Source organism: Lepisosteus platostomus, chromosome 3 (assembly GCF_059453375.1).
Source record: "Lepisosteus platostomus isolate fLepPlt1 chromosome 3, fLepPlt1.hap1, whole genome shotgun sequence".
Classification (NCBI taxonomy): Eukaryota; Metazoa; Chordata; class Actinopteri; order Semionotiformes; family Lepisosteidae; genus Lepisosteus; species Lepisosteus platostomus.
The window spans coordinates 186,941-213,689 of NC_142613.1; the positions used below are offsets into that span (position 1 = coordinate 186,941).

Consider the following 26,749-nt stretch of genomic DNA (forward strand, 5'->3'; position numbering starts at 1 on the left):
AGAAAATTTTTTTTCAGAAACTCCGGGGTGCCTGGATGTCGCGGTGCACCACGTGACAGTTGTATTCCAAAACTGAGTGACTCAGATAACACGAGTACCCAAGCATGCTTGAAACTCATTCAAATGAAAGTGCTTCTATCTGTTTCCTTGATTGTTTCCCACTCATTCCTTTTGGTTTGGGGAACATGTCAAAATCCCATGCCCAGAGAACTTCAGATAGAGTTCGCGGAAATGCTCAGTGGACAACCGAGGCAGGGTAAGGATCAGCATTTCCACACTACTCAGAGAATTTTTATTTTCAGGGATGGGTTTTTAGCCCAATTCAAGTTGAAGAAAAGTGGTTTAGTGAAAATCGAAGAAAATTTTTTTTCAGAAACTCCGGGGTGCCTGGAGGTCGCGGTGCACCACGCGACAGTTGTATTCCAAAACTGAGTCACTCAGATCACACGGATACCCAAGCATGCTTGAAACTCATACAAATGCACGTGCTTCTATCTGTTGTCTTGATTGTTTCCCACTCATTCCTTTTGGTTTGGGGAACATGTCAAAATCCCATGCCCAGAGAACTTCAACTAGAGTTCGCGGAACTGCTCAGTGGACACCCCAGGTAGGGTAAGGATCAGCATTTCCACACTTCTCAGAGAATTTTTATTTTCAGGGATGGATTTTTAGCCCAATTCAAGTTGAAGAAAAGTGGTTTCGGGAATATCGCAGAAAATCTTTTTTCAGAAACTCCAGGGTGCCTGGATGTCACGATGCACCACGCGACAGTTGTATTCCAAAACTGAGTCACTCAGATCACACGAGTACCAAAGCATGCTTGAAACTCTTTGAAATGCAAGTGCTTCTATCGTTGTCTTGATTGTTTCCCACTCATTCCTTTTCGTTTCGGGAAGATTTCAAAATCCCATTGTTACGTCCCAGTGTGTGTTCTGGGTGTGTTTTTTCTGTTATGTCCACACTGTTGACCCTTGATTGTTCTCCCTTCCCCATTGGCCAACCATCACACCACTCTTTCAATATGATGTCATCATCAAACAGCCCTCAGCCAATCAGAACACATCTTATTCACTATATAACATGGAGGCTTTCAGAAAGAAGAGGCCTTTCGTTTGACTTTGGTCCCGTTCGGTTTTGGTTTTCGCTTCGCTTCGCTTCGCTTCTTGTTATTGCTTCGGCTTCGTTTGTTGGTTTGTTTTGCTTTGTGTGTGTGTATTTTCGTATAGCTTCGGCTTTGTTGTTTTGTTGGTTTTACATTAGTTTCTTTGTACTTTCGTTTGTTTGTGTGTTCATCCTTGTTTTGTCATTACCTTGCCCCAGTGTTACATGTTCAACGTTTGTGTTCTTTTTGTACCCTGCTCCTATTTATTACTCTTGTTTTCCCTTATTTGTCTTCCTGGTTCACTTGTGTTTTTGTGTGAACTTTTGTATATAAGGTTAGTTTAGGTTGTTGGGTACACTCACACAGTTGATTTTGTATTAGTACACTAGTTTAGTATGGGTGAGTGCCGTTTGTCTTGTATGGTTTTGGGTAGTCAGTGCAGGTTAGCTAGGGTGTTGAAGACGCCGAAGACCATGTGTTTCGGGGTTTCTTTTGTAGTCAGATTAGCTTTCCCTCACTGTCCTAGCCAGCTCCATTTTTGTTTGTTATTTTCTTTCCTTTGGCACCACTCTAGTTCCTTACCCTTATCACGCTTCCTAGGCCCTCACCAAACCCCCCCCCCTGCTTCCAAAAGAATTATCCTAAATGTTACACCCCTTTTCCCCTAGACACTTGGGGTCGTAACATTATTGGGGGCTCGTCCGGGATATCAAATTCCCGTCCTAAGGATTTTTTTTGTGTTACAGAATTTTGGTGCTGGTGCAGGATTTTGATTTGTGGATTGTGTTTTGGCAAGGTACTGTAATTATGGCTACTTTTGATTTGCGAAAGTTTGTGGAGGAAACTTCCTTTGAGCAGCTGGATAAGTGTAGGAAGGATGAATTGCGCCAAATTGCTGATCACTTCCAGATTCAGGTTTCGACGCAAGCTCTTAAAAGGGACATCAAGAGAGCTGTGGTGGATAGTTTAGTGGAGTTAGAGGTCATTGCATCAGCGAGCAAGGATGCCGGTTCTCCTGGGGCTGGTGCTAAACCTGCTATGGTGGTGGAAGAACAGGACGAGGTGCAGGGGGTGGCTGAAGACTTAGCGGAGGCTGAGGTCAAGGCCACCTTGCCTCCCTTTGAACCGTTCTCTCCGGTCTCCACCGGGTCAAAAAGCGATACTCGCCTGAAAGTTCGTTTGGCCCGCTTGCACATGGAGGCGCAGGAAAAAGCCCAAGTACGCCAGGCAGAATTTGACTTGCGCCTTGCAATTCGTAAGATGGAGATCGAGGCGGAGAAAGAGGTTAAGCTCCGACAGCTTGAGCTAGAAGCACGAAAAAATGCTCCTGCTGTGCAGCCGACCCACTCCGAGGCCTCTAGTGTGTCTCCTTTGCAAGATCCACTCTCTACCACCTTCGATGTAAGTAAGCACATTGCTTTAGTTCCTCTGTTTAGGGAGACGGAAGTTGATTCATACTTTGGTGCATTCGAGCGAATTGCCACATCACTTCGTTGGCCTAAGGAGGTTTGGTCTCTGCTTTTGCAGTGTAGATTAGTGGGCAAAGCTCAGGAAGTTTGTTCTACACTTTCTTTAGAAGAAAGTTTGAATTACAATACTGTGAAAGCTGCTATCTTACGGGCTTACGAATTAGTTCCTGAGGCTTATAGACAACGCTTCCGAAATCATCGTAAAGTGTCAGACCAGACATTTGTTGAATTTGCTAGAGAGAAGGGCACTCTCTTTGATAAATGGGTTGTAGCCAGTAAAGTGAGTGACTTTAACTCATTGCGTGAGTTAATGCTCTTAGAGGAATTTAAGAACTGTTTGCCTGAACGCATTGTTGTGTATTTGAATGAGCAAAAAGTAACTACTTTAGCGCAAGCCGCTGTTTTGGCAGATGAGTTCGTGCTCACTCACAAGAACGTTTTCACGTCTGCACGTGTGGAGAAGACTTTCTCTACTCCAAGTTCCCAGTCTCAGTCTCTCCAAGTAAAAACTAGTTCCTCACGTCCTAAAGAGGAGCGTGAATGTTTTTATTGTCACAAGAGAGGTCATATAATTGCAGATTGTTTGGCACTAAAACGTAAGCAGCAGCAACAGCAACATCCTAAGAGTGCTAGGTTTGTTAAGACTGTTTCCCGCTCTGCTATTCCTTTGTCTAGTGAAAACAGTCTCCCTGACCCTAGTTATGAACCATTTATTATGGAAGGATTCGTTTCGCTAACAGGTAAACCAGAAGACCAGAAAACAATTCAAATATTAAGAGATACTGGAGCAGCCCAGTCATTTATTGTTGTGGATGCACTGCCCTTGTCTGATAAGTCTTTCTGTGGTTCAAGTGTATTAGTTCAAGGCATCGAAATGGGTTTTATGAAAGTGCCTTTACACTGTGTACATCTACAATGTGGTTTAGTTACTGGATTTGTTAGAGTTGGGGTACGTCCTTCGCTACCCGTTAAAGGGGTAAGCTTTATTCTTGGAAATGACCTGGCTGGGGGTAGAGTATAGCATATTGTTTGATTGGTTTTGTCCAAACATTAGATGTTTGTTTTTATGGGTGGGGGTGTTACGTCCCAGTGTGTGTTCTGTGTGTGTTTTTTCTGTTATGTCCACACTGTTGACCCTTGATTGTTCTCCCTTCCCCATTGGCCAACCATCACACCACTGTTTCAATATGATGTCATCATCAAACAGCCCTCAGCCAATCAGAACACATCTTATTCACTATATATCATGGAGGCTTTCAGAAAGAAGAGGCCTTTCGTTTGACTTCGGTCCCGTTCGGTTTTGGTTTTCACTTCGCTTCGCTTCTTGTTATTGCTTCGGCTTCGTTTGTTGGTTTGTTTTGCTTTGTGTGTGTGTATTTTCGTATAGCTTCGGCTTTGTTGTTTTGTTGGTTTTACATTAGTTTCTTTGTACTTTCGTTTGTTTGTGTGTTCATCCTTGTTTTGTCATTACCTTGCCCCAGTGTTACATGTTCAACGTTTGTGTTCTTTTTGTATCCTGCTCCTATTTATTACTCTTGTTTTCCCTTATTTGTCTTCCTGGTTCACTTGTGTTTTTGTGTGAACTTTTGTATATAAGGTTAGTTTAGGTTGTTGGGTACACTCACACACTTAATTGATTTTGTATTAGTACACTAGTTTAGTACGGGTGAGTGCCGTTTGTCTTGTATGGATTTGGGTAGTCAGTGCAGGTTAGCTAGGGTGTTGAAGACGCCGAAGACCGTGTGTTTCGGGGTTTCTTTTGTAGTCAGATTAGCTTTCCCTCACTGTCCTAGCCAGCTCCATTTTTGTTTGTTATTTTCTTTCCTTTGGCACCACTCCAGTTCCTTACCCTTATCACGCTTCCTAGTCCCTCACCAAAACCCCCCCTGCTTCCAAAAGAATTATCCTAAATGTTACACCCCTTTTCCCCTAGACACTTGGGGTCGTAACACCCATGCACAGAGAACTTCAACTACAGTTCGCGGAAATATTCAGTGGACACCCCAGGTAGGGTAAGGATCAGCATTGCCACACTACTCAGAGAATTTTTATTTTCAGGGATAGATTTTTAGTCCAATTCAAGTTGAAGAAAAGTGGTTTCGTGAATATCGCAGAAATTTTTTTTTCAGAAACTCCGGGGTGCCTGGATGTCGCGGTGCACCGTGCGACAGTTGTATTCCAAATCTGAGTCACTCAGATCACACGAGTACCCAAGCTTGCTTGAAACTCATTCAAATGCAAGTGCTTCTTTCCGTGGTCTTGATTGTTTCCCACTCATTCCATTTGGTTTGAGGAACATGTGAAAATCCCATGCCCAGATAACTTCAGATAGAGTTCGTAGAAATGCTCAGTGGACACCCCAGGTAGGGTAAGGATCAGCATTTCCACACTACTCTGAGAATTTTTATTTTCAGGGATGGATTTTTTAGCCCAATTCAAGTTGAAGAAAAGTGGTTTCGTGAAAATCGCAGAAATTTTTTTCAGAAACTCCGGGGTGCCTGGATGTCGCGGTGCACCGTGCGACAGTTGTATTCCAAAACTGAGTCACTCAGATCACACGAGTACCCAAGCATGCTTGAAACTCAATCAAATGCAAGTGCTTCTATCTGTTGTCTTGATTGTTTCCCACTCATTCCATTTGGTTTGGGGAACATATCAAAATCCCATGCCCAGAGAATTTCAACTAGAGTTCGCGTAAATGCTCAGTGGACACCCCAGGTAGGGTAAGGATAAGCATTTCCACACTACTCAGAGAATTTTTATTTTCAGGATTGGATTTTTAGCCCAATTCAAGTTGAAGAAAAGTGGTTTCGTGAAAATCGCAGAAAATATTTTTTCAGAACCTCCGGGGTGCCTGGATGTCGCGGTGCACCACGCGACAGTTGTATTCCAAAACTGAGTCACTCAGATCACATAAGTACCCAAGCATGCTTTAAACTCTTTCAAATGCAAGTGCTTCTATCTGGTGTCTTGATTGTTTCCCACTCATTCCTTTTGGTTTGGGGAACATGTCAAAATCCCATGCCCAGAGAACTTCAACTAGAGTTCGCGTAAATGCTCAGTGGACACCCCAGGTAGGGTAAGCATCAGCATTTCCACACTACTCAGATAATTTTTATTTTCAGGGATGGATTTTTAGCCCAATTCAAATTGAAGAAAAGTGGTTTCGTGAAAATCGCAGAAAATATTTTTTCAGAACCTCCGGGGTGCCTGGATGTCGCGGTGCACCACGCGACAGTTGTATTCCAAAACTGAGTCACTCAGATCACATAAGTACCCAAGCATGCTTGAAACTCTTTCAAATGCAAGTGCTTCTATCTGGTGTCTTGATTGTTTCCCACTCATTCCTTTTGGTTTGGGGAACATGTCAAAATCCCATGCCCAGAGAACTTCAACTAGAGTTCGCGTAAATGCTCAGTGGACACCCCAGGTAGGGTAAGCATCAGCATTTCCACACTACTCAGATAATTTTTATTTTCAGGGATGGATTTTTAGCCCAATTCAAATTGAAGAAAAGTGGTTTCGTGAAAATCGCAGAAAATCTTTTTTCAGAAACTCCGGGGTGCCTGGATGTCGCGGTGCACAACGCGACAGTTGTATTCCAAAACTGAGTCACTCAGATCACACGAGTACCCAAGCTTGCTTGAAACTCATTCAAATGCAAGTGCTTCTTTCCGTGGTCTTGATTGTTTCCCACTCATTCCTTTTGGTTTGGGGAACATCTCAATATCCTATGTCCAGAGAACTTCAGATAGAGTTTGCGTAAATGCTCAGTGGACACCCTAGGTAAGGTAAGGATCAGCATTTCCACACTACTTACAGAATTTTAAATCTCAGATTTGGATTTTCTTGCCCAAGTCAGGTTTCGTGATTCTTGGTGAAATCTTTTTTTTCCGAAACTCCAGGGGGCCTGGATGTCACAGTTGGATTTTGGGGACCAATTCAGGTTTAGGATGAGTGGTTTCTTGAGCCTATGGAGTTGGTCGGATCAAATGAGTAACCTAGCATTATTGAATTTAATTCAAATTCCAGTGCTTCTATCAGTGGTCTTGATTGTTTCCCAGTCTGGGTCCTAATGCCCCAGTACAGTGACGGGGACACTGTACTGTAAAAAGACGCCGTCCTTTGGATGAGACATAAAACCGAGTTCCTGACTCTCTGTGGTTATTTAAAAAAAGTTTCTCAGAAGAGTAAGGGTGTTATCTCGGCATCCCGGCCAAATTTCTTATTGGCCTTTACCGGTATTGGCCTCCTGATAATCCTTGGAGATGAACTGGCTTCTTCACTCTTCTCTCCTCCCCACTGGTATGTGGGGAGCGGACTGGCACATCATCTGGTGGTGGTGGAGGAGAGTCCTCATACTTATAAAGCGCTTTAAATAGTGTCCAGAAAAGATCTATATAAGTATAAGGAATTATTATTAATATTATTGGCTAGTATTAGGATAGGGTTACAAGAACCATGACAGATTGACTGCCATTACTCTTCTAGTCAAACTTTAATTGACACAATTAAAAGTGTTTACCCATTAGAACTTATTTTCTTACAACTTTTGATTAGACTCATTTTTTACTATAACTGAATAACTGAACTATGCAATATGCAATGCAAGCAGCCAAAAGTCTCCAAAAATAGTTGGAGATAGGAGCAAATTATCACTCATCCAAAAGCTGTGCCCCAAACTCCAGTGCTGAGCATAACAAGTGCCTATGTAGAATGGGAAAGCTAACCCTAACCCTAGGTGGGATTTCAACTGAGCAGTCGCAGAATCTGTCTCTAAGGCCTTCCAGTCATCAGGTTTTGAAATGATCCCCAAAACCAAAAGATATGAGTCTGAAACAATCAAACCCATTGATAAAAGCGCATGGAAAGTTTTCTTCAATAATCTATAATTTTAAGTTTTATACCAAAGCACTTGCTTATTAAAATCAGAGATCCTGATTGATTTGACTATTTGCCTTATTTGAAATGGAAAAAGACAAATTTACTGGAGGGTGCTCTGTTTTATCACAGACACACCGACTCAATATTGTGTTAATATTGCTCATATAGAAATAATAACATGGGTAATGCTACCCCAATTAAACAAGGTGCTTGTCATGTAAATCCTATCAAACTAGAAGTATTAGTTCAAACAAGCAATAGTCCGTGGGGTTCGCCTTGTTTATTGGTACCAAAAGCTGAAAGGACATTACGGTTCTGTACAGATTACAGCCAACATTAGCAACGCAGCTCCCTACTTGAACCTCTTTCAGTCATTTTGAATGTAACCAAGTATGAGGATGTTACATCCCCCTGTGTTACATGGAACAGACAGCTTTGCTTCGGGGTGGGGGTTACCTGCCCTCTTCTTCACAGTTAGTCACACTTTAACATATGGCAGTCAGCAATCAAATGACCCATTTTACAAGAACACATATGTTTCCCTTAAGGGTATATACTGTAGTTTGAAAACGTGAACAAAGACTACATTCCCAATGTGCCACAAGCGTGAATCACATGAAGTCATATCCACAGATCTGCTGAACCAATAGTGTGCTTTACTGAGAAGGAGGCAAACATCATCAAAAAGAAAGCCTAGAACAGAGAGACCGTTTTAAAATCCTTCTTAAAAAAACAGCCTGTTAAACCGGAAGCTTCAAAGGCTTAACACTAAGCCTAATCTAAAAAGTGAAAAGACATTTCAATATTTTGTATTTGCCTGCAAGACTAGAGCCTGAAAACCAGACACTTTCAACACACCGAAGTCCTTCCTTTTTTCACTGTTGGCTCCCCATCTACTCCCCTCACATGAGCCCTGTTTTGTTTTTGCTTTGACATGAGGCTACCCTTCAGTATGGAAAAAACCTTCACCCCCACAAGATTCTGAGAAACATTCTTAACTCTCTTTTTGTGCCTCTTTGCAAATGTGAAACTCCAACTGCATTACGATGTTTCTTAGCTCTGTGAAGATGGCCCTCCTACAAACAACTCAATGAAGCCCATCATGTGTCAGTGCTCCACTTGTGCCGTTCAAAGTAGTGCCTGTAGTGCTTTCATTTCCAACATAGAGTGCCTTCTTTTTTCATGTTGTGATGTCACTCAGCCCTTCCACAATGGTGACAGCAGTCATGTGACTCCCTGACAAAAGGCGGTGCCATCGCTACGCTCAGGTTGGGAGCGGCCAGCATCCTGATGTTTTCCAGACCAACCTGTACATTTGCACAGAACTCACTCGGAAAGCATATCTCAAAGGCCATCAATTTTAATAGAGAGGGACCCTCCCAAACTCAGTAAGACAATAAAGGACACCATTTAAGGATGTTTTTCCACTTATCCAGTGCTCTAACAGTGAGCTAAACATTCAGTGCTAGCTTCACAGTACTGAGATGCTCACCTGACACATGCTGTTTTGTTAGTTCCGGACAGCTTCTCCACACCTTTAAGGCAGCCTTTTTCCTGCTCAGTAATAATTCTTCGATGCCAAATAGCCTGCAAACAGCTGAGCCTTTCCCAAAGACTCCGCAGGCTTCTCTATGATCCTGTGCTTGGAGCTCAGCTTGCCCTTTGCCATGGATCCGAGTCTTCAGGGACCGCAGTATTATAGCTGTATCTTGCCAATGAATGCAGTGCTAACTCTTTACTTTCAACGTCACAAACTTCAACAAATGGGGAGCTAACAAGTATGGTGGGTTATAGTTTTTGCTTTTTGTTAAGGGTGGCAACTTCTTAAGCGTTTGTTTCTTACCAGCTTCCTTTGCACTAAATCTCAATCAAAAGGTGAACTTTTAGCTGTCCTTGGTCACTTAAAATACACTACAGACATCAGTCTTCAGGGGCACACTTTCACGTCTCTGCTTTTTGGCAAATAATATTAAATTGGTTCAAATAGGGAGCTCTGTCAGCATGTGTAGAGTGCAAAGGAACAAGAAAAAGTTTATTCCACCATTTCAGCTGAAGAGCCTTCTTCAGGCACAAGGAAGGTCTTCAGGTGTGAGTGAACCCGAAGAAGGTTCCACAGCCGAAATGTTGCATCTTTTCTTTTCAGCATAATAAAATTAGGTTTATGCTCCTTTTGTCTTTAACTTGATTAATCATTATATGCAGAAAGCCTTGCAGTGCTTTTAGCATTACCTGCACAATGCATTTTTGTAAGCTGCTACCCACCCTTACTACTGTTAAAGACATTTTAAAATATTTTTCATGAAAATGGCTTCTCATAGGAGAATTCATGTGGATGTTCAGAGGGCTCAAAGAATGACTAGTCTGGTGAGGGGAGTGCTGGTGCAGACAAAGCAGAAAAGTCCAGTGTTCCAGCTTGCTCTGCTGCTTCAGTGTCAAGAACTTGTTTTGAAGAGAGAACATCTCCCAGACTCACTTCAATAACTTTTTTCCTACTTAAACTAAGATAGGACTAGTAACTATGAATACTGTAATTATTTGCTCAGCAAAGAGCACTGTCACACCCTGTTCTTCTTACACTGGTGGCCCAGGGTTTTTGTGGTAACCTTACCACAAATACAAATAATGTGCAACTCAACATTATAAGGGTGTTATGCATCCTCAAAAAGGTTATTTCAAATTTAGAGGCAACCATCTGTATCGACTTCTTTCCCACCTGGGATATGAAGTTGCTGTCTTGAGGATTATGAGGACAAGTGCTGTCTGTACATGAGGTCTCCCTAGCGACTCCAAGAGGACCAACTAAAGAATGGAAGAGCTCTCATGTATCCCTCACGATACTGAACAGCCACACCTCTTACCAAATTTCTTGTTGGGGCCTAGTTTCAACTTGTCCTTGTAACAGGTGGGGATCAGTGGAGCTTACTCAGCCAGGGTGTACTCGAGTAGTTGCAAGAAAGCAACAGCAGCATCACTATTTCATCACTGAAAACAAAGTACAGTACACCCTAGGTTCAATGGACTAAAAAGGGGAAAAGCAGTACCCATAAAAATCACAAAAATCACATAACACAATTAGGAAAAAAATGTGAATGCAAAGATATATATTTCACCTTGAGCAAAATGTAGCCATTAAATCCAAAGTCCGTTAAACAGAGGGTTTACTGTACTCAAACAGAGTTCCAGATACATGTAAATGCATCATTAAGTGAGAACCAAATCAATTCTCTCAATTATGCTAGCTCTTCTGCACACCTGAACTCCGCATACATGGAAAAAAAGGGATTGAGTACCTAAAATTATACAGTCTGCATTCTGCCCAGTGGTACTACAAGGGATAAAGTCTTGAGTCATGTTAACACCTGGTGAGCCACAGCATACAATTGTCAGAAACACATTAAACAACCAGCAGTTTCAGTACAAATGAATGAGTCATGACTGTTTCTTAAAGAAACTACATTTTATTTTTTTCAGATCATGGATTTGGTGAATTACAAAAGCGAAAGAAGGTAGCGGATTGGCTCTGTGAGTCAGTGCCTTCCCTTTGTTTGGCATATCAGCTCTACCTGTCCCACTCAATGGGGTTTAGGAGGCAGGGCTTCATTGGCAAAGAGCAAGACAGCTGACCTTCGACTCAGCCAATCAGCAGCCTTGGTTTCAGCTGGGCCGAACCACCTGTTTCAGAAAGAGCTGCTCAAGCCTCGATCTGAGACAAGGGGGTAGGGAGCCACCTGTATATATATATATTACTGGACAGCAGAACAGCACGGGTGTATACAGGGAGCACCCAAACACAGCTACAAATAATTTGATATACAGGCTAGCAAAAAACATCTGAAAAATGTACAATCTTCTTTTAATGTGCTTGATATGGAAGAATTAAAGCTTCATTCAAACTACCAAGGGTTACAAATTGAACAAATCCCCGAAGAAAAATTCTAAAGCACTTCAAATGATTCTTAGCCTGAAATCTCACTCCATGGCATTATTGTGTTTAGCAATCACTAGTAAAATAGTAAAGCCACTTGTACCATAATATAAACCAACAGAAAACTAAGCAGTGGGATTCCTGACGAACACACAGCTCTACTTTTCAAACAATCCTGCACCACAGTGACTTACCATGATTGAACAAGACTCGGATACCACCTCTCATCTACCCCAATGCAGGATTATTGTATAAACTGTTTCTTTGCTAATTTGACTATTGAATTAACTTAAATGCAAGAACCGTTAAGGAGATACCTGCAGCAAGCATAGATGAGGGTACACAGTGTGGCAACAGGCTACTTCTTCTCAGCCCTGCAGTGAGCACTGCACTCTGACTATGCAACTCTACAGACAGGTTTCACTTTCTAAAGGGCAACATTTATTGGCAAACCTTTCGGTTCAAAGCTCTTGCCACATTTCTCCCCCTAGACCAAGCCGAAAGGCTACATTGTGCATGTTGAACAGACATGCCCTGGCCAGAAAGCCTCTTTGGACCCAATTAGTTGTCATCTCCAGTCCTTGTTGGAAGCATGCTTTACAGATTGGACTTTAGCAACTTAAACACATACTAACCTGTAAACATTTAAGATATATTCTATTTTGCATTTCATCATTGTAATGTACTCAACAGGACCACATGAGCCAATCAATATAAATTACCATTAACTTATCAGGATCCAATTTAATGATCTGATCATTTTCCAGCCGTTTGCATACTGAAAAGTTCATTTTGAACATGCTCCTGCCAATTAAGAGGCAAAATGGAACTGCTCTTCCTGAAAGTACCCTTACCCTGTCATAGCCTTTACATTTCTAGAGTAGAAGCAATCAATTTTACAACCTCTTAGAAAAACATACATTTTCAATAAACAAGTACCAATCTGTTTAGCACTAGATTGTAACAAAGAATTTCGCTTTCGCTAGTGCTTGCTTGCTGTCTGAAAAGACTTTCAGGTCAAGGTCAACGTGGTCAAGCAACTTCCAAGAAAAGGACATATGTTTTATCTCTTGAATTGACTTTTATAACTTATTTAAAATTGCCTTAATGAATGCTTATTTTTGAAAACAACTGAATCACAAAGAATTGAAAGGATTCTAACAGATAAGCAAAAGATGAAAGCATTAAACAGGTGTAAATAAATCCATTAATTCTAAATAACATACCCGAACAACATGTTCAGGTATGTCAAGAAGTACTAACAGTTCAGAAGTCATTAGAGGTCTACCATGTTATCAAATTTAAGAACCCTGGTCTGAGTCCACATTAAAGCAAAACTTCCACCTACCTGCTAAAAATCAATTCTGAACCCAGTATTAGGTGGGATGATGGTTTTGTTTTTATTTATTTAGACCAATTCCCAATTAGTCAACAACAGATTAATCTGATTTCACCAACCCCAGCACAGCACAGTGCAGTAAGGTTTGGTCAGAAAGACACAATGACTAGGGAGAAAGCCTTGAGTTCACCCTCCCTCCCACCAGTTAAAAAAAAATATTTTTGGTCTGTTGCTCTCAACCTAACGGCTGAATAGGGAAGCAGAGTGGACACTTGAGCCTTCAGGCATAAAAAAAGAGGGAGATAAGTGTACACCTGTTCAATGCTCACAGAGCTGGGAGGCAATGACAGCTTCATTCACTTTTTAAAAAAAAACCACTGTAGTCACCCACAATCTGCACAGTCGTAAAAGCACAGCACACAGACGTATAGGAGTTGAAAAGGGAATTATCCGTTATTACATCTCAAACTAGAAAAAAGAAACATTAACGTGCATGTACACATTCAGAAAAGGAAAGGCCTCAGGTTCGAAAGCCAGTCCGGAAGAGGGCTGCTGCACAGTAAGGCCACGAGGACACAATCGGCTGTCAATGAGAAGAGAGGGCAGCGGTGCTGCAGTGTTCTTGCGATGCAAGGAAAAGACACAGCGGTAGCAGTAATGAGTGCAGGAGTGACGGGGAGAGAGGCAGGCCGAAGAAAGGGAGGAGGAGGGAGGGAGAAGGTTTTCAGAGCTGTTCTCAGGACAGGGGTGGCTGGATTTCAGGGCTGGGATTAGTATTGCTGTCCTGGGAACAAGCTGCCCCCCTGGGTGCCACCTCGATGATGCGCGGCTTGTCGATGATGCGGGCACTACGGTTACCCTTCTCCACGATGCCAATGATCCAGGCCTGATGGCCCTCGCCGTAGCGGGGAGACTTGATTTCAGCACAAAACCGTGCAGCTTGTTCCCGAGGCAGACAGATCAGCAGACCCCCTTAAAAAGAAAGAGACCACCAATAATTCTCACACTATCCACTGGTACGGCTTAATAATCAGACACATTCCTGAGAGAGGTAAGTTACTACACTCATCCTGCTCGCCTGCTGTGGTGCAATAATAATGCTATATTGTAAGGAAACTTGGCTAATAAAAATTGGCCAAATAAAATTAAATATGCTTGAGGACCCTGGAAGGCACAGTGGTACAAACAATTGGTATACTGCACAGTAGTTTAACAGTGTGTAGTGAGTACAGACCAACACACAATGTGCTGCATAACCAGCAAAGTGCACTTTGGGAGCAACGTACAGCTTCATCTGTCTTACCAGAGGTCTCTGCAGATGTGCCCTGCAATAACCCGAACAGGACGCCACAGGCCTTGCTGACAGCAGCCATCTTGGCAATGATGGGCAGGTTGTGGATGACAAAGGCCACCTCATTGTGTTGGCGCCTGGCCAGGTTCTGGGCGTGACCGAGGATACCGAACCCTGTGATGTCTGTAGCCGCGTGGGCGTTGAAGGTGTGCATGAGTCCTGCCGCTGAGGAGACAGAGATATAAACCGCTTTACTACATTGGCATCAAGTCATCAGTTTACAGCTGTATAAGTGCATCACTATACAGTTGCTCACTAGTGCCAGGCCAAGATATATTTGTGTGAAAAGCGTACCAGCAAGCTTGCTTTAGTGATACACTTGTTGGAGTTAAATCAAAATACAGTAGTTCAGGTTTGCAAGTATTCTAAAGTCAAGCTGACCTGTCCTGTTGAGCATAGCCATATTGAACATGGCCTCCTGGTATGCCATCTCCACCTCTTCTTTTGAAACCACAAGCTTGATCTTATTCCACTTGTCCGGCTGAGAGAGAGTAAAAAAGAAAGACATATGCCATTGAATAATTGAATTCTGCCTTCTCCTGCAAATCTGCTGCAGTGCTCTCAATTTTCTGCAGAGCCAAAAAAACCTCATTTCTGAAGGTGAAATTACACCGCCTTCCAGACATTACAGACTCAGAGGACAAAGGTGGTCTTTTATCACAGTCTTTAATATATTAGGCCCAGGCTTGTTTACATTTTCATTTATTGTTGAAGTGTTTTTGCATCTTTTAATTTATACATTTTTAAGGAATGTCAAAAAGTGAAAAACGATACCATTGTTGTATGACACACAAACCCAAAAGTACTACACACTCCAAGCTGATGCCTGCAGCCAGCCTTACCATGTCCAGCCACTGGTGGGCATTCACTGCCACCTGAGTCCCTAGGGGCTTGGTCAGCACCAGCACATCTCCCGGTACAGCATTGTCCGGCCTGAGGGGAGTCGGAGATTAACACACACACACACCACACCCTGATGCACACAAATACTATGCCAAGGCAGGGACAGAAGGGGGATTCTAATTACACAAAGCAGCAAAGAGGAAAATACGACTGACAAGCATGTCATCAAATAATTGTGTGGGACACTGAAAGGGTTCTCACATGATGAAGTCGTTGGGCTGACACACCACTGTAGCCACTCCCCCAATGATGATCCAGGGGTTTATCACCGTCTGCCCCCCTGTCACGGAGGTGCCTCCCTCCTCCGCCGCGTCCCGGAAACCTCGCACCATCAGGGGCATGACCCGCTCCCGCTCCTGAGAGAGAGAGTTTAGCACTGCACACACTGCCACACACTGGCGAAAAGGCATAACCACCCGCAGTGCACCGACAGCAGCACAAAGACAAGGGAGCATTATACACATACACGCCTTTCACCAACAGCTCCTCACATTTCCAGTGAGCGCCTGCACATGTTTAGCCTCACTGTCTAGTGCACTACCACCCACAGATGAAGATAACTGAAAAGGATTTACCACATCTTTCAGTATAACTATTGGACAATATACCTTGCATTCATTTTTAAAAAGTTAATTATTGAAATTATCCACCATCTGTTCAAACCACATACTAGTTTAAACTATTATTTTACTTAACAATTTGGCACATACAGACCCATCCATTCTGCTTGAAATCAGTAAAACCAGTAAAATCCCTAATACACCAGTACACCAGCCCAGTCAGTCCAGTTCACCAAATTTTCACCAAAAAGTCAGCCAAGTGGCTGATGTCATAACATGAGTGACTATGTCTAGATAGCAAACTGTTTTGAATGTGTCATTTTTAGTTTCTACTATGTGAATATAAAAATAAAACAAAAGGATTATTTTCTGTTTGTGCAATTCATAAGACAATATTCCTACAAAAAATGTTTGTTTACCAATTTTTTGCTCCAACAAGGTTAAAAAGAAGAGTGAAACATCTCTCCTCTGACTTGCGGGACACTGCGCTGCTGCTGCTGCTGCTGCTCCCCAACGGCAGCAGCAGGGAGATCAGTGACCACAGGGACACCTGCTCCAGCCCCGAGTCCAGCTCAGACAGCAGGCTGCTCGGCGCAGATGTCTCTGTGCTCTAGAAGTGAGAACTCACCTTCTCACTCATCCTCTGGCTAACGCTCAGGAGCATCAGCATGTTGTCGCACTCGGTGATCCCCATGGCGTACAGGTCACTCAGCACGTTGGCACAAGCGATCCGGCCCTGAGGAGCAACACAGCATAGTGTGTAGTGCAGCCAGCCACCCACAGGACACCCCCCACCGAGACGGGAGGGGCTGACAGAAAGAATCCCTCACCATCATGTAGGGATCCTCCACCAGGGGGTAAAAGAAGTCAGTGGTCTGCACCAGCGAGAGCCCCCCATGTCGCAATGGGGTCACCGAGCAGTCCATCCCGATCCCTGAAAAAACAAGTTGAGCCAATGAATTAAACTATCCACACAAAAGAAAGACTTCCAGTAAAGCATAATTTGCTCCACGTTTCCAAGCTATAGGCACTTGTATATATATTACATTGCGTTAGATGCATTGGTTGAGAAGCTATCTATTAATTTACTGAAAACAGGACAACTGCTTTGGAGCTGCGTCAGCATGCGTATGCTGCGAAGGAACAGGTAAAGGTTTATCTGGGTGTGTGAAGAAGGCTCCACAGCCAAAATGTTGCATCTCTTGTCCTTTCAGCGTGGAATAAACCTTTACCTGTTCTAGAACAGCTTTTCTGCTTCAACAGTACAACAGGAGCAACTGGTGCAGAATGGGGAGGGTACACAGAAACAAGCTCTTAGCACTCATTCAAGATGAAAAGCTGCATGAATGCAGCAAATTACATTTTAAGGAACCCGTATTTTAAAAAATCTTTAATAGATTAAAATACACACACTAAAGGTCTTGATTCTGCTAATCCTTCAATAGTGTGACAGTAGTGACCACAGTGCAGCAATTAAGCCATATAAATATGGAAATGAGTCCTGGTCCCAGTGAACCAGCAAATCTGTAGGCTTCCTAGGTCTCGTTAAAGCATCAAATGTTCAATCCTCAGCAATAAGACCGGATCCACATGAGCCAATGATGGACTGAATTAGATCAACAAGAGATGAATAATGGGGGAACTTTCACATATACTGACCTACAGGACCTAGACTGGACACTCCTGACTCAGTGCTGTGATGGGGTAACACATTTAGTGGAGTACCACAGGGATTTGTACAAGGACTACTGCTCTTCCTAATTTATATCAAAGATTTAGTTTCTGGCACAGTTAATAAACTTAATAGATTGATAGATAATACTTTATTAATCCCGTAGGGAAATTAATGTTAAACCTTCAAAGATTCAGATCAAATTCAAGACCGACCAAACACCGGTCAGACGTGTGTAGACAAGTGCAGGGCTTTGCAAACCGGCAGTCGGAACTATAAACGTAAAATGGGAAACTGAGATAAATGAGTGTACTTCTGAAAATTATGTTTGTGTTGACATATTGGCCACATCTTCAATACAATGTGGGGAAGCAATAAAAATAGCAAACAAAATGTTAGGAGACACAGTTAGAAGTGTATTGTTTAAATCTAGAGATGTGAAAATTATATTAGGCAGTAGTAAGGCCTTATTTAGAATATTGTGTACAATTTTGATCACCCCGTTACAGAAAGGCTGTTGCTTTTCCGCTGCTCAACAGATTTCCCTTATTTGGAGGTGCATATAAAATTTCTTTAAGCAAAGGGATGTGGAAGGGGTGTGGAACAACCTGCCCTTCCATCTCGACAGAGCTCATTCCCAGGGGTTCCTTCAAGAAAAAGCTGGATGAGATCACTGGATTAATAAACTACTACCTATCACACAGACTAGATAGGGTGACTGACCTCCTCTGTTTGCTGACATTCCTATCTCCATAAGTTACAACATCCCAGAGGGACAGCCGACAGATTCCTAAAAATAATATTTATATACCAGTCTTTTAAGTCTATGAAATCAGGATAATTGTACTAGTATTCTTTTTTTTCCCCCCCACGGGAAAGGGAAGTCATTATAAAATGGCAAATTCCTCAAGTGAGTTCCTGTTAGCACTGTGAGCTGCAGTCTTACTGGAGAGTGTGTTAATCCTAAAAAATTGAAGAGTTGACAATTAACTAGACTGGAATCTGGAGAAGGTCAGAGTGTAGCTGGGGCAAAACCACAGTGTCTGTCTGCTCAAAGAGCTATGGAGTAACATACCTCTCTCACGGACACCTCCAGCTCTGTGTTGTACATCGTTCACAAAAGCAGACCGTCTAATATCAGAAGCACAGAAGCTCTACCACAGGGTCTCCCAGCTCCGGGAGGCAGAGTAAGAGAAATTAGTGCATCAAAACCCCACTTTGACCAACTTCACTGTTCTCTCAGGAGAAAAGCCAATTAGAACCGAAAGAGATCAGGAAAGGGTCCGGGTTCCAGAAACCCCACTCTGCCATCACGTCTGTGTAGACGACAGAGTTGGGAAAAGGGACGTCCAAGCCCTGGAAGTGACTGCTGGACAATGTATAGACATTCCTAATAAATCCATCAACTGCAAATTATGCATCCCATTGCATGAACTTATCTTTCTGCTTCAACAGTGCAGTTTATAAGAAGATACTTTAGCTTTTAAAATTTGGAATAGAACAAAAGGATGTAACAGGAATTACTATCCATTTCTTCATCAACGTAGTCAACTTCTAAGTCTGCAGAATACCCGAGACGCTCACCGGATTCGAAAGCCAAGCGCCCAGTTTCACCACGAAGTTGCTCGAACGCAGCACTAAGGCGTGCATTCGTGTTAGTCAGAGATCACATCGCCTGAAAGCAGCGAGGCGCCCAGTCGCTGACAGCACCGAATAACGGAGCAAAGCCGCGTTGCAGTTTTGCACTTTGACCCCCGTTTTTTTTCTACAGTTATATGATCTTTACCAATATCCTTTAAACTGATCTTGCACCGATCACCAGAAAATGTATCAGATAATGTGCAGTGAGTCGGTGTGCTACTGGTCACCAGCGCGGACGGCACCACAGCCGGCCTGTGCAGCCGCGTCTCACCCAGGCGAGGGCCCTGCAGTACGGCCCCCAGCTGCTGGTACTCCGCGGCAGCGCTGTCCTCCCCGTCGCCGCCCGGCGGCCGGTCCGGCTCCAGTCCCTCCAGGAGTTTGAGCAGGGCCTCCTGAGGGACCTTGCAGCCTCATCCCTTCAGGTCCGAGAAGGCCGTGAGCCTGAAGCCGGGTTCCAGGCCGTGATCCTCGGGGTCGAACTGGCGGTAGCCGCCCGGAAACATCCCCAGTCCGGGGCTGGAGTCCGCTGGAGGAGTCGGCGGAGAAGAGGCCGACATCGGAGAAACGCAGTTACCGTCTGTTAAAACAAGTAACTCGGGGATGTATTTTAACCCCCGCCTACTTGTCTCCAATAACCAAAGGTGGCTTATTTGATGGTAAACGGAAGAACTGAGTGAAATTAAAACAGCGCTCTCCTGCTGGCTGTACCATCATCGCCACGGGGGGTTCATGTAAATTCATAGTTATGCTATCGTTAACAAATTAATTTAATCTAAGGCACTTGACTATAGTAGAATATACATGTAAATATCATTATATAATATCCTATTTTATTAACTATACTGCTGTAAATAGTGTTTCAGTGTCCGAGCAGTATTAATAATACCCCTGTGTAGAACTGAGAAGTGGGACCTGACCGCCGGCTCTCCGGAAAGGGCCGAGGGAGAGGAACCGAGTTCAGCCGAAATTCGAGACAAAGTGCGTGCAGTACCCGGAGCAGCAGGTGCGCGGTCTGAAAGACATCATGTACTCCAAGTTAATGAAAAACAACACACTCGACCGCTTTTCCTTCGTATACCGAGGTCCTGCATCATCATCATAATAATATTTATAAAGTGCTCTGCATGCGGTAGGGGGCCACTCCATCCAGTGCGACTCCACCTGCGAGACTCTGCAGTTGCAATTCTCCACCAGCAGCCCCGCTCACAGCAGATTGGGGGCTTTGGCGTGGACTCATTGTACAGGACCTATAGCTTCAACCCCCTACTGGTCAGACCCCGCGCTGCTGGGCTCAGACTGACAAGATGTGGCTACAAAGTGAAAACATTACGTAAAAAAAATTGAAAATCTGTATTTCCGAAAGCGTTAAATTATTTTTTAAAGAGTCTTTTATGTGTGTTAGTCTAAATGCAAACATTTCTGCTCACACCTGAAGAAGGCTCCACTGCGAAACGTTATGTTTTCTTTCTTCTTTTATCAGCAGGGAATAAACCTGTTACTTGTTGCTTTGCAGCCTACGCATGCTGACGCGGCTCCCCACCTGAACTAAATGCAAAAATATACTTATTCTAAGTTGAGTGATTTGAAAAATTGTTTTTTTTTCACTCTTGTTATATCTTATTGTTGGATTCTCTGTAAAGCAGTTTTATGATGCATAAAAACTGTTTTATATTAGAGATGTATAATTATATTAGGAATGGATAAACATAATTCTATGTTTGGCTAAAACAACTCCATAATCGGCATCAAGCAAACACTTTCATTTGATCAAAACTCAGATGTTGCTGTATCCATAATAAACCTCCAAGAAGCAATATTAATATATATGCTCATTTAAATGTCTATAAATGTAATTTTATGTAATTAATATATAAACACATTTAAATGTCTATAAATGTAAATTGTGAGACTTTTAATGCAAGTATTTAACCTGTAACGATTACCTTAATCATCTTGTAATCTACATTAAGCATTTTGCTGCAGTATATAATTTCTGTCACAAGACTGCCCTTGTTTACCACAACCACATGGACCCTTATGCCACCATCCACCTTTGCAAATATTGCTTAATTTTATTTAAAAGACAGTTCGAAGTGTATTTTAACATTACTAATAAATGATAAATTTGCTTCTACTGAAGTATTTGGTAATCCCAGTTTGTGATGGGCTTTAAATGACCCATTTTCTAACAGTACCAGAAACTGGATCAAACACAGAATGAAGAACAGGAACAGTCCACTGATCAGATCACCCCATCTTACACTTTCATCCTTTATCTGCACTGGTGTATGTCCATTAGTCAGCCCTTAATCCAACCACCTGTTTGCCCAAATGCTTACTCCGTATTATAACTTGAAAATTAAGTGTTTGAGGAACTTTATAAGAAAAAAAAATCCTTCTGAAAACAGAAGTACACCATATTCTATGCTCTATGGATGTGGTCATTACCGTTATCAGTTTTAAGAACTCTAGTCGACTAGTAAATCTAAAACTATGCTGAGTATCCCCCAAGATCTTATTTCCTAATATAAGAGGTATTCCATTTCAGCTCTTAATTATTTTCATGGTTATAGAAATAAAAATAATTTAATAAGAGCTTTATAAGAAGAATTACTGGTCCATAATTACTTCACTTCTGTCCCTCTTATTCTAGATGGACACTACAAGTAATTATTGATTCAGTAGTCCTACCCCTATCTTCAGAGACTATTTAAGAGCCATTTTGTCTTATAACATTAGCAGGATGCCATTGGGCCCTGGAAAAACACATATACCTTGTTTGTCTCTACTATTTCATTCAGGACTTTCACCTTTGGCTCCCCGAGTCATGTTTTCTTGTGATGAACATGTGGATGAAATACTCATTTAGTACAGTACGGCATAAAAATGGTTAAAATCTATCAATCCATTCAACCCATCTAACACATCTGGAAATAATGATACAAGAACACGGCTGGTGTGTATATAGCACACACCTACCAACCCCCTGTACAAAATAACATCCACCTGAACAGAGCCGAAGTGCACCTGAAAGAATTAAGCCACATTTAAACCCCGACAGAATCAGTAGAACATGTTAACTACAATTATACACCAGGTATATTTTGTAGAAATCCCTCTTAACAGTTTATACACTTTCTGATTTAATAGATCTGAGTAGAAATGAGAGGAGAAGACTGTTTCTGTACAAAAAGATTTTATTCAGAGTAGCTAAATCATCCAGCTTCAGATCATATTTCCTTTTCCCAGACCAGCCAAACTTGATCCCAGCATGTTCAACAGGAAAGCAGCATCAGTCCATCACTGTGTCCTTTGGTCTTGTCCACCTTTAAGCCTGTATAGTGCTCTTTGCACTGAAAGCCAGGTAATATACAATGATCCCAATTGCAGCAGCTAGTACCTCCGTCGACACCCAAGGACCACTCCACACTCCCTGAGAAGGATAGAATTCATGTTAAATGCAAAGATATGACAACATGAAGGCCAATGTGCACAGCAGAATTTTTGCAGGAACAAGGTCTGCATACTCAAACACACCACCAGGAGTCTCCAAACCTACCCGGTGATCCACGTTGACAGTAAAAAGAGGCTTGATCGAGGCCACATCCTCATTGTTCCTCTGAGCCTGCATGCAGATGTAGAGAAAGAAAGGGCCTGGTCAGTAGATCTATATGAGAAAATTACTGATGAAGAATTTGTGATGCCCAATGAGCAATATTCAATTCTCACAACACCCGACTTGCAGTGTAAACAAAAGAGTAAGGAAGACCACAAGTGAAAAGGAGCCCATGTGTTGCTTCATCTAAGTGATCCAGGGATCTCATCAAGAGTTTAGGGTGTTCATTTTGACCACATGGCTGATCTGCTAGTTCAAGAATCCACAACTCTATGTAAAGGATTGTGAAGACTTAAATAAGTTTGCTTCAGTCTTTTCCACTTAAAACTTAAAAGCCTGTCAGTATGACATTCCTTTTACCCTAGTATTGAATCTGGTTTATTTTCTCTGAATTTATACCAGAGCAGCAATGTTCTTTTTGTAACATGTTGACCAAACGTGTACACCATATTCAAACTAAGGCCTTACTTATCCATTGTAGAATTTTAACTTAGCTTTCCCTGAACTCAATACTGCATTTAGATCAGCTGAATTCTCTATGTTCCCTGTGAGGCTCTACTGATCCGTACATCATTCACCCCCAATCTGTACTGTTTTCCACTCATTTACTAGTTATCTGTCGAAATGCATGGATTACCTTGAATGCCTAATGCTTTTGGATCCTCATAAAATATTATCAAGTCTTCTGAAAATCAATATACATAATATTATGAGTGCAAATATTGCAAAAACTCTCTTAATATATCAGCAGTCTCTCTTTCATCTAAATGTTATACATCACCTCCAAGACGCTCCATCCTCCACTGTTCTTTTGCTTTTATTACACTGAATAAATGTCAGCTCCCACTCCAATATGCTTGTTTCCCTCTCAGCTCAATATCACATTTACCTGTGCTTGAAAATTCATCATTAACCTGTTCTTTTTTTTCCCCAGCACGTTTCCTTATTTTATAAAACCATCTGAGCTGCTGCTTCCCTGCAGTTCAGGCAGGCAGTGTGACGCATTGCCCTTCATTCTCTACTAGGTATCCAGCACTCTGCTCACACGTCACAGCCTGCTCCTGAAATTGTTTTGGGCTATCTGTGCATTCGAACTATGCATCAAATCGTACTGTATTATGATCACAGTTCCCTGATGATTCTCAACTTCTATAGCAAGAATTTTACTGAGGATGCCCTGCAGGTCTGATGAGATCTGTAATCACTACTATATAATCATAATAAACTTTATTTGATATAGCACCTTTAAAGGTGGCTTCTCAAAGCGCTATACAGGATGACAATAACAATAAATAAGAAGAATACAACAATAAATAAGGAGAATACCCAAGATTAGGGTTGCTGCTGGAAGAGGTGTTAGTGGGGCCATCAGGGGGCGCTTACCCTGCGGTCCATGTGGGTCCTAATGCCCCAGTATAGCAACGGGGACACTATACGGTGTAACCCCGGCGTCCTGGCCAAATTTCCCATTGGCCCTCACCAATCATGGCCTCCTAATAATCCTCATCTATGAATTGGCTACATTACTCTGCTCTCCTCCTCACTGATAGCTGATGTGTGGTGAGCGTTCTGGCACACTATGGCTGCCGTCGCATCATCCAGGTGGATGCTGCACATTGGTGGTGGTGGAGGGGATCCCCATTACCTGTAAAGCGCTTTGAGTGGAATGTCCAGAAAAAGCGCTATATAAGTGTAAGCAATTATTATTATTAGACACAATTACAATATATAGAGGAGACCGTGGAAGGTGGTACTAAGAAAAGCAGAAGGGTAAAGAATGGAACCAGTTAAGTAAAGGCTTTTCTGAAGAAGAGGGTTTTGAGTCTGGATTTGAAGGAGTTCAGAGAAGGTGACTCCGATATCCTTGGGCAAAGAGTTCCAGAGCTTGGGGGCATAACAGGAGAAGGCCGTCACCCACACAATGTAGACGGGCTTGGGGGACAGTAGGAGGGCAGAATTTGAAGAGCGGAGGTTGCGAGGTGGGGAGTAGGGTGATAATAGTTCAGACAGGTACTGAGGTGCCAAGCCATGCAGAGCCTTGTAGGTTAATATATCACTATATCACTGCATCTTACAAATAAATAAAACAGGAAATGTCTCTGACCTTGCGGAGTGCACTGTACGATTCCTCATCAAAGAACTTCACCTCATAGCGCCCTGAGCTTGCCTGCTTGTGGGGCATGCTCCATGACACCTGAAACACAGGATGGTGAGAGACTACAAACAAAAAAAGGATTTCTGAAGACACAGGGAGAACGAGAGGGTCGTGGGTAAACTTCTAACCTGATAACGCCCAACATCCTGGCCTCTGGTGACTGGAAACTGCTTGCCATTGACATCAGCATACAATGCCACACTCTGAAAGAGAGAAGAGCTGAAGTTGGAGAGAAAATAGGAGGAGATATGACTACTCTGAGCAGCACAGTCGCTCTCTGCAGTACCTGCGCTCCGTTGCGACAGACCAAGCTGATCTCCACAATGAACACGGACTCGGAGGAGATCACCGCGTCAGAACTGGTGTAGTACGCCGGGGTGATCGCTGGCTCCAAGCAGCTCTCGCCTAAAAACACAAACAGTCTCTGAAATAAGGACAACAAACAATACAAGCATGCGGACATCCAGGATTAACAGCCACATCCACAGTCACCATCACACACAGAAAATCCCGAGCAAGCAACAGATTGCTAAAGCAAAGCAGACTTAGACCACTCCATCGACACCATTGTGACCACAACACGCAACACGGATACAACTTCAACGTTACGAAAGATTTAAAAAATAAAAAAAAGAAAGACTGGTAAAAGAAAGACTTAAAAGAATGTGTTCCTTCGAGACGGAACAGCTGGTTTCCATATCCGAGAACAGAGGATTAATTTCCTCGCCGATCACCGCGGCTTACTGGAGAATGTTTTAAAACTACTACAGTATATCTCCTGCAAAAGTGCCCACGGCGACCCCCCATCTTCTAGATTTAATCATTCAAAATGGTCACACAAACAGCAACATGAACATCGTGTCAAGTAGGTAATATCGAGCTCGGACACAACACTGGCTAATCCTATTACACTTACCTGAACACAGAGTAAAACACAATACCGCTAAAACAATCGCACTGATTTGATTCATTTTTCCAGTTTACTGAAGCTCTCCGTCCCCTGTCCAGCAATCCTCTCGCAGCTGCTCAGCCTCAAAGAGGAAGGACAGCTCAGCGCTCGCTCGCACAGCCTTTTGGGATGCAGGCGGACCGCCGCGCTGTCCCTAAGAACACGTCACCACTCGACTGCACACAGGAGCGGCCTCTAGCGGTACACTATGGAATTCCGTCCCTCCTGCTGGAGGCGCTCGGATCCTTCTGTACTGCAGGACAAAACCAAAGCAGATAACAAAGAGGGAGACGTGGGGAAAACATGCAGACTGTCTCCAAACTGCACGGGCTCACGTCTGCACTGCTGCTGTGCCCCTTGGTAAGGTGCTCAGCCCTGCTGCTCCAGTGCGCCCACCTGTACCAGCAGGTCCCAGCTGCACCAATGAAACACGACAACCAGATGAGATCCAGCTGCAGGAGCCCCTGCACTCTGGCATTGACTTGACCTTCGCTACACTTGCAGTCAGCAGTCAATGACTGTGCAAATTTACCCTCACACAATGGTCATGTATAGTTCCCAATTTTTAATAATTTGATGAACAAATCTTTAGCGCCAATGAGAAAAATACATATAAATCCTGAAGGATTTTCTCTCTGCAGGTCTAAGACTGCACCTCACGCTGTACTGCAGTATTATCCTTCACCTACCTTCCAGGTTTGACACTAGAGACAAGAGGCACAGCCAGCTCAACTCTCGGAGAGTCCCTGGATCCACCTGTCCAGCCACTTTCTAACTACTTTATCCAACAAAAGGTTACTGCTGCTGTTTCAGAATGACCAGCAAATCTTGGCTGTGGTCCAGAAGAGACGGGCACTAAAAACCTCATCATCTCAGTGTTATTGAAATGGTTTTAACCTGAAAGAACTTACCTGTAGTAGTGGTAAGCAGCATTCCAAAATCTCTACTTGAGTGGCAAATTTATATTCATTTAACAGGTTTGCATTAAACAACATTTTGACTAATATTCAAAGATGAACGTCTACAGGTAAGAGCAGGTTATACGAACTTCTTTATTTTTATATAAACAGTTGTGAGAAAACATTTGTGAATTATCTGGATTTCTGCATGAATGGCTCCTAAAATGTGACCTGATCTTCATCGAAGTCCCGATAATTTAACAAACAACACACACAACATTTTA

At 42.8% G+C, this 26,749-nt stretch overlaps 2 protein-coding genes across 2 annotated transcripts; both read right to left on the minus strand.

Moving 5' to 3' along the window:
• Nucleotides 1–10,891: 10,891 nt before the first annotated feature.
• sephs3 (selenophosphate synthetase 3) lies at nucleotides 10,892–19,565 on the minus strand. Its single transcript, XM_088623541.1, has 8 exons — nucleotides 19,118–19,565; nucleotides 16,364–16,467; nucleotides 16,162–16,269; nucleotides 15,175–15,329; nucleotides 14,913–15,003; nucleotides 14,452–14,551; nucleotides 14,023–14,235; nucleotides 10,892–13,691 (listed from the first exon to the last, which is right to left on the minus strand). Exons 1-8 carry the CDS (start codon nucleotides 19,401–19,403, stop codon nucleotides 13,456–13,458), a joined length of 1,293 nt encoding a protein of 430 aa, XP_088479667.1. The 5' UTR covers nucleotides 19,404–19,565; the 3' UTR covers nucleotides 10,892–13,455.
• A 2,460-nt stretch (nucleotides 19,566–22,025) lies between these two features.
• ssr4 (signal sequence receptor, delta) lies at nucleotides 22,026–25,693 on the minus strand. The gene is made up of 6 exons (XM_088623542.1): nucleotides 25,534–25,693; nucleotides 24,904–25,022; nucleotides 24,746–24,820; nucleotides 24,567–24,656; nucleotides 22,406–22,471; nucleotides 22,026–22,279 (listed from the first exon to the last, which is right to left on the minus strand). The coding sequence occupies exons 1-6, from the start codon at nucleotides 25,586–25,588 to the stop codon at nucleotides 22,175–22,177; spliced, it is 510 nt and encodes a 169-aa protein (XP_088479668.1). The 5' UTR covers nucleotides 25,589–25,693; the 3' UTR covers nucleotides 22,026–22,174.
• Between the last annotated feature and the right edge of the window lie 1,056 nt (nucleotides 25,694–26,749).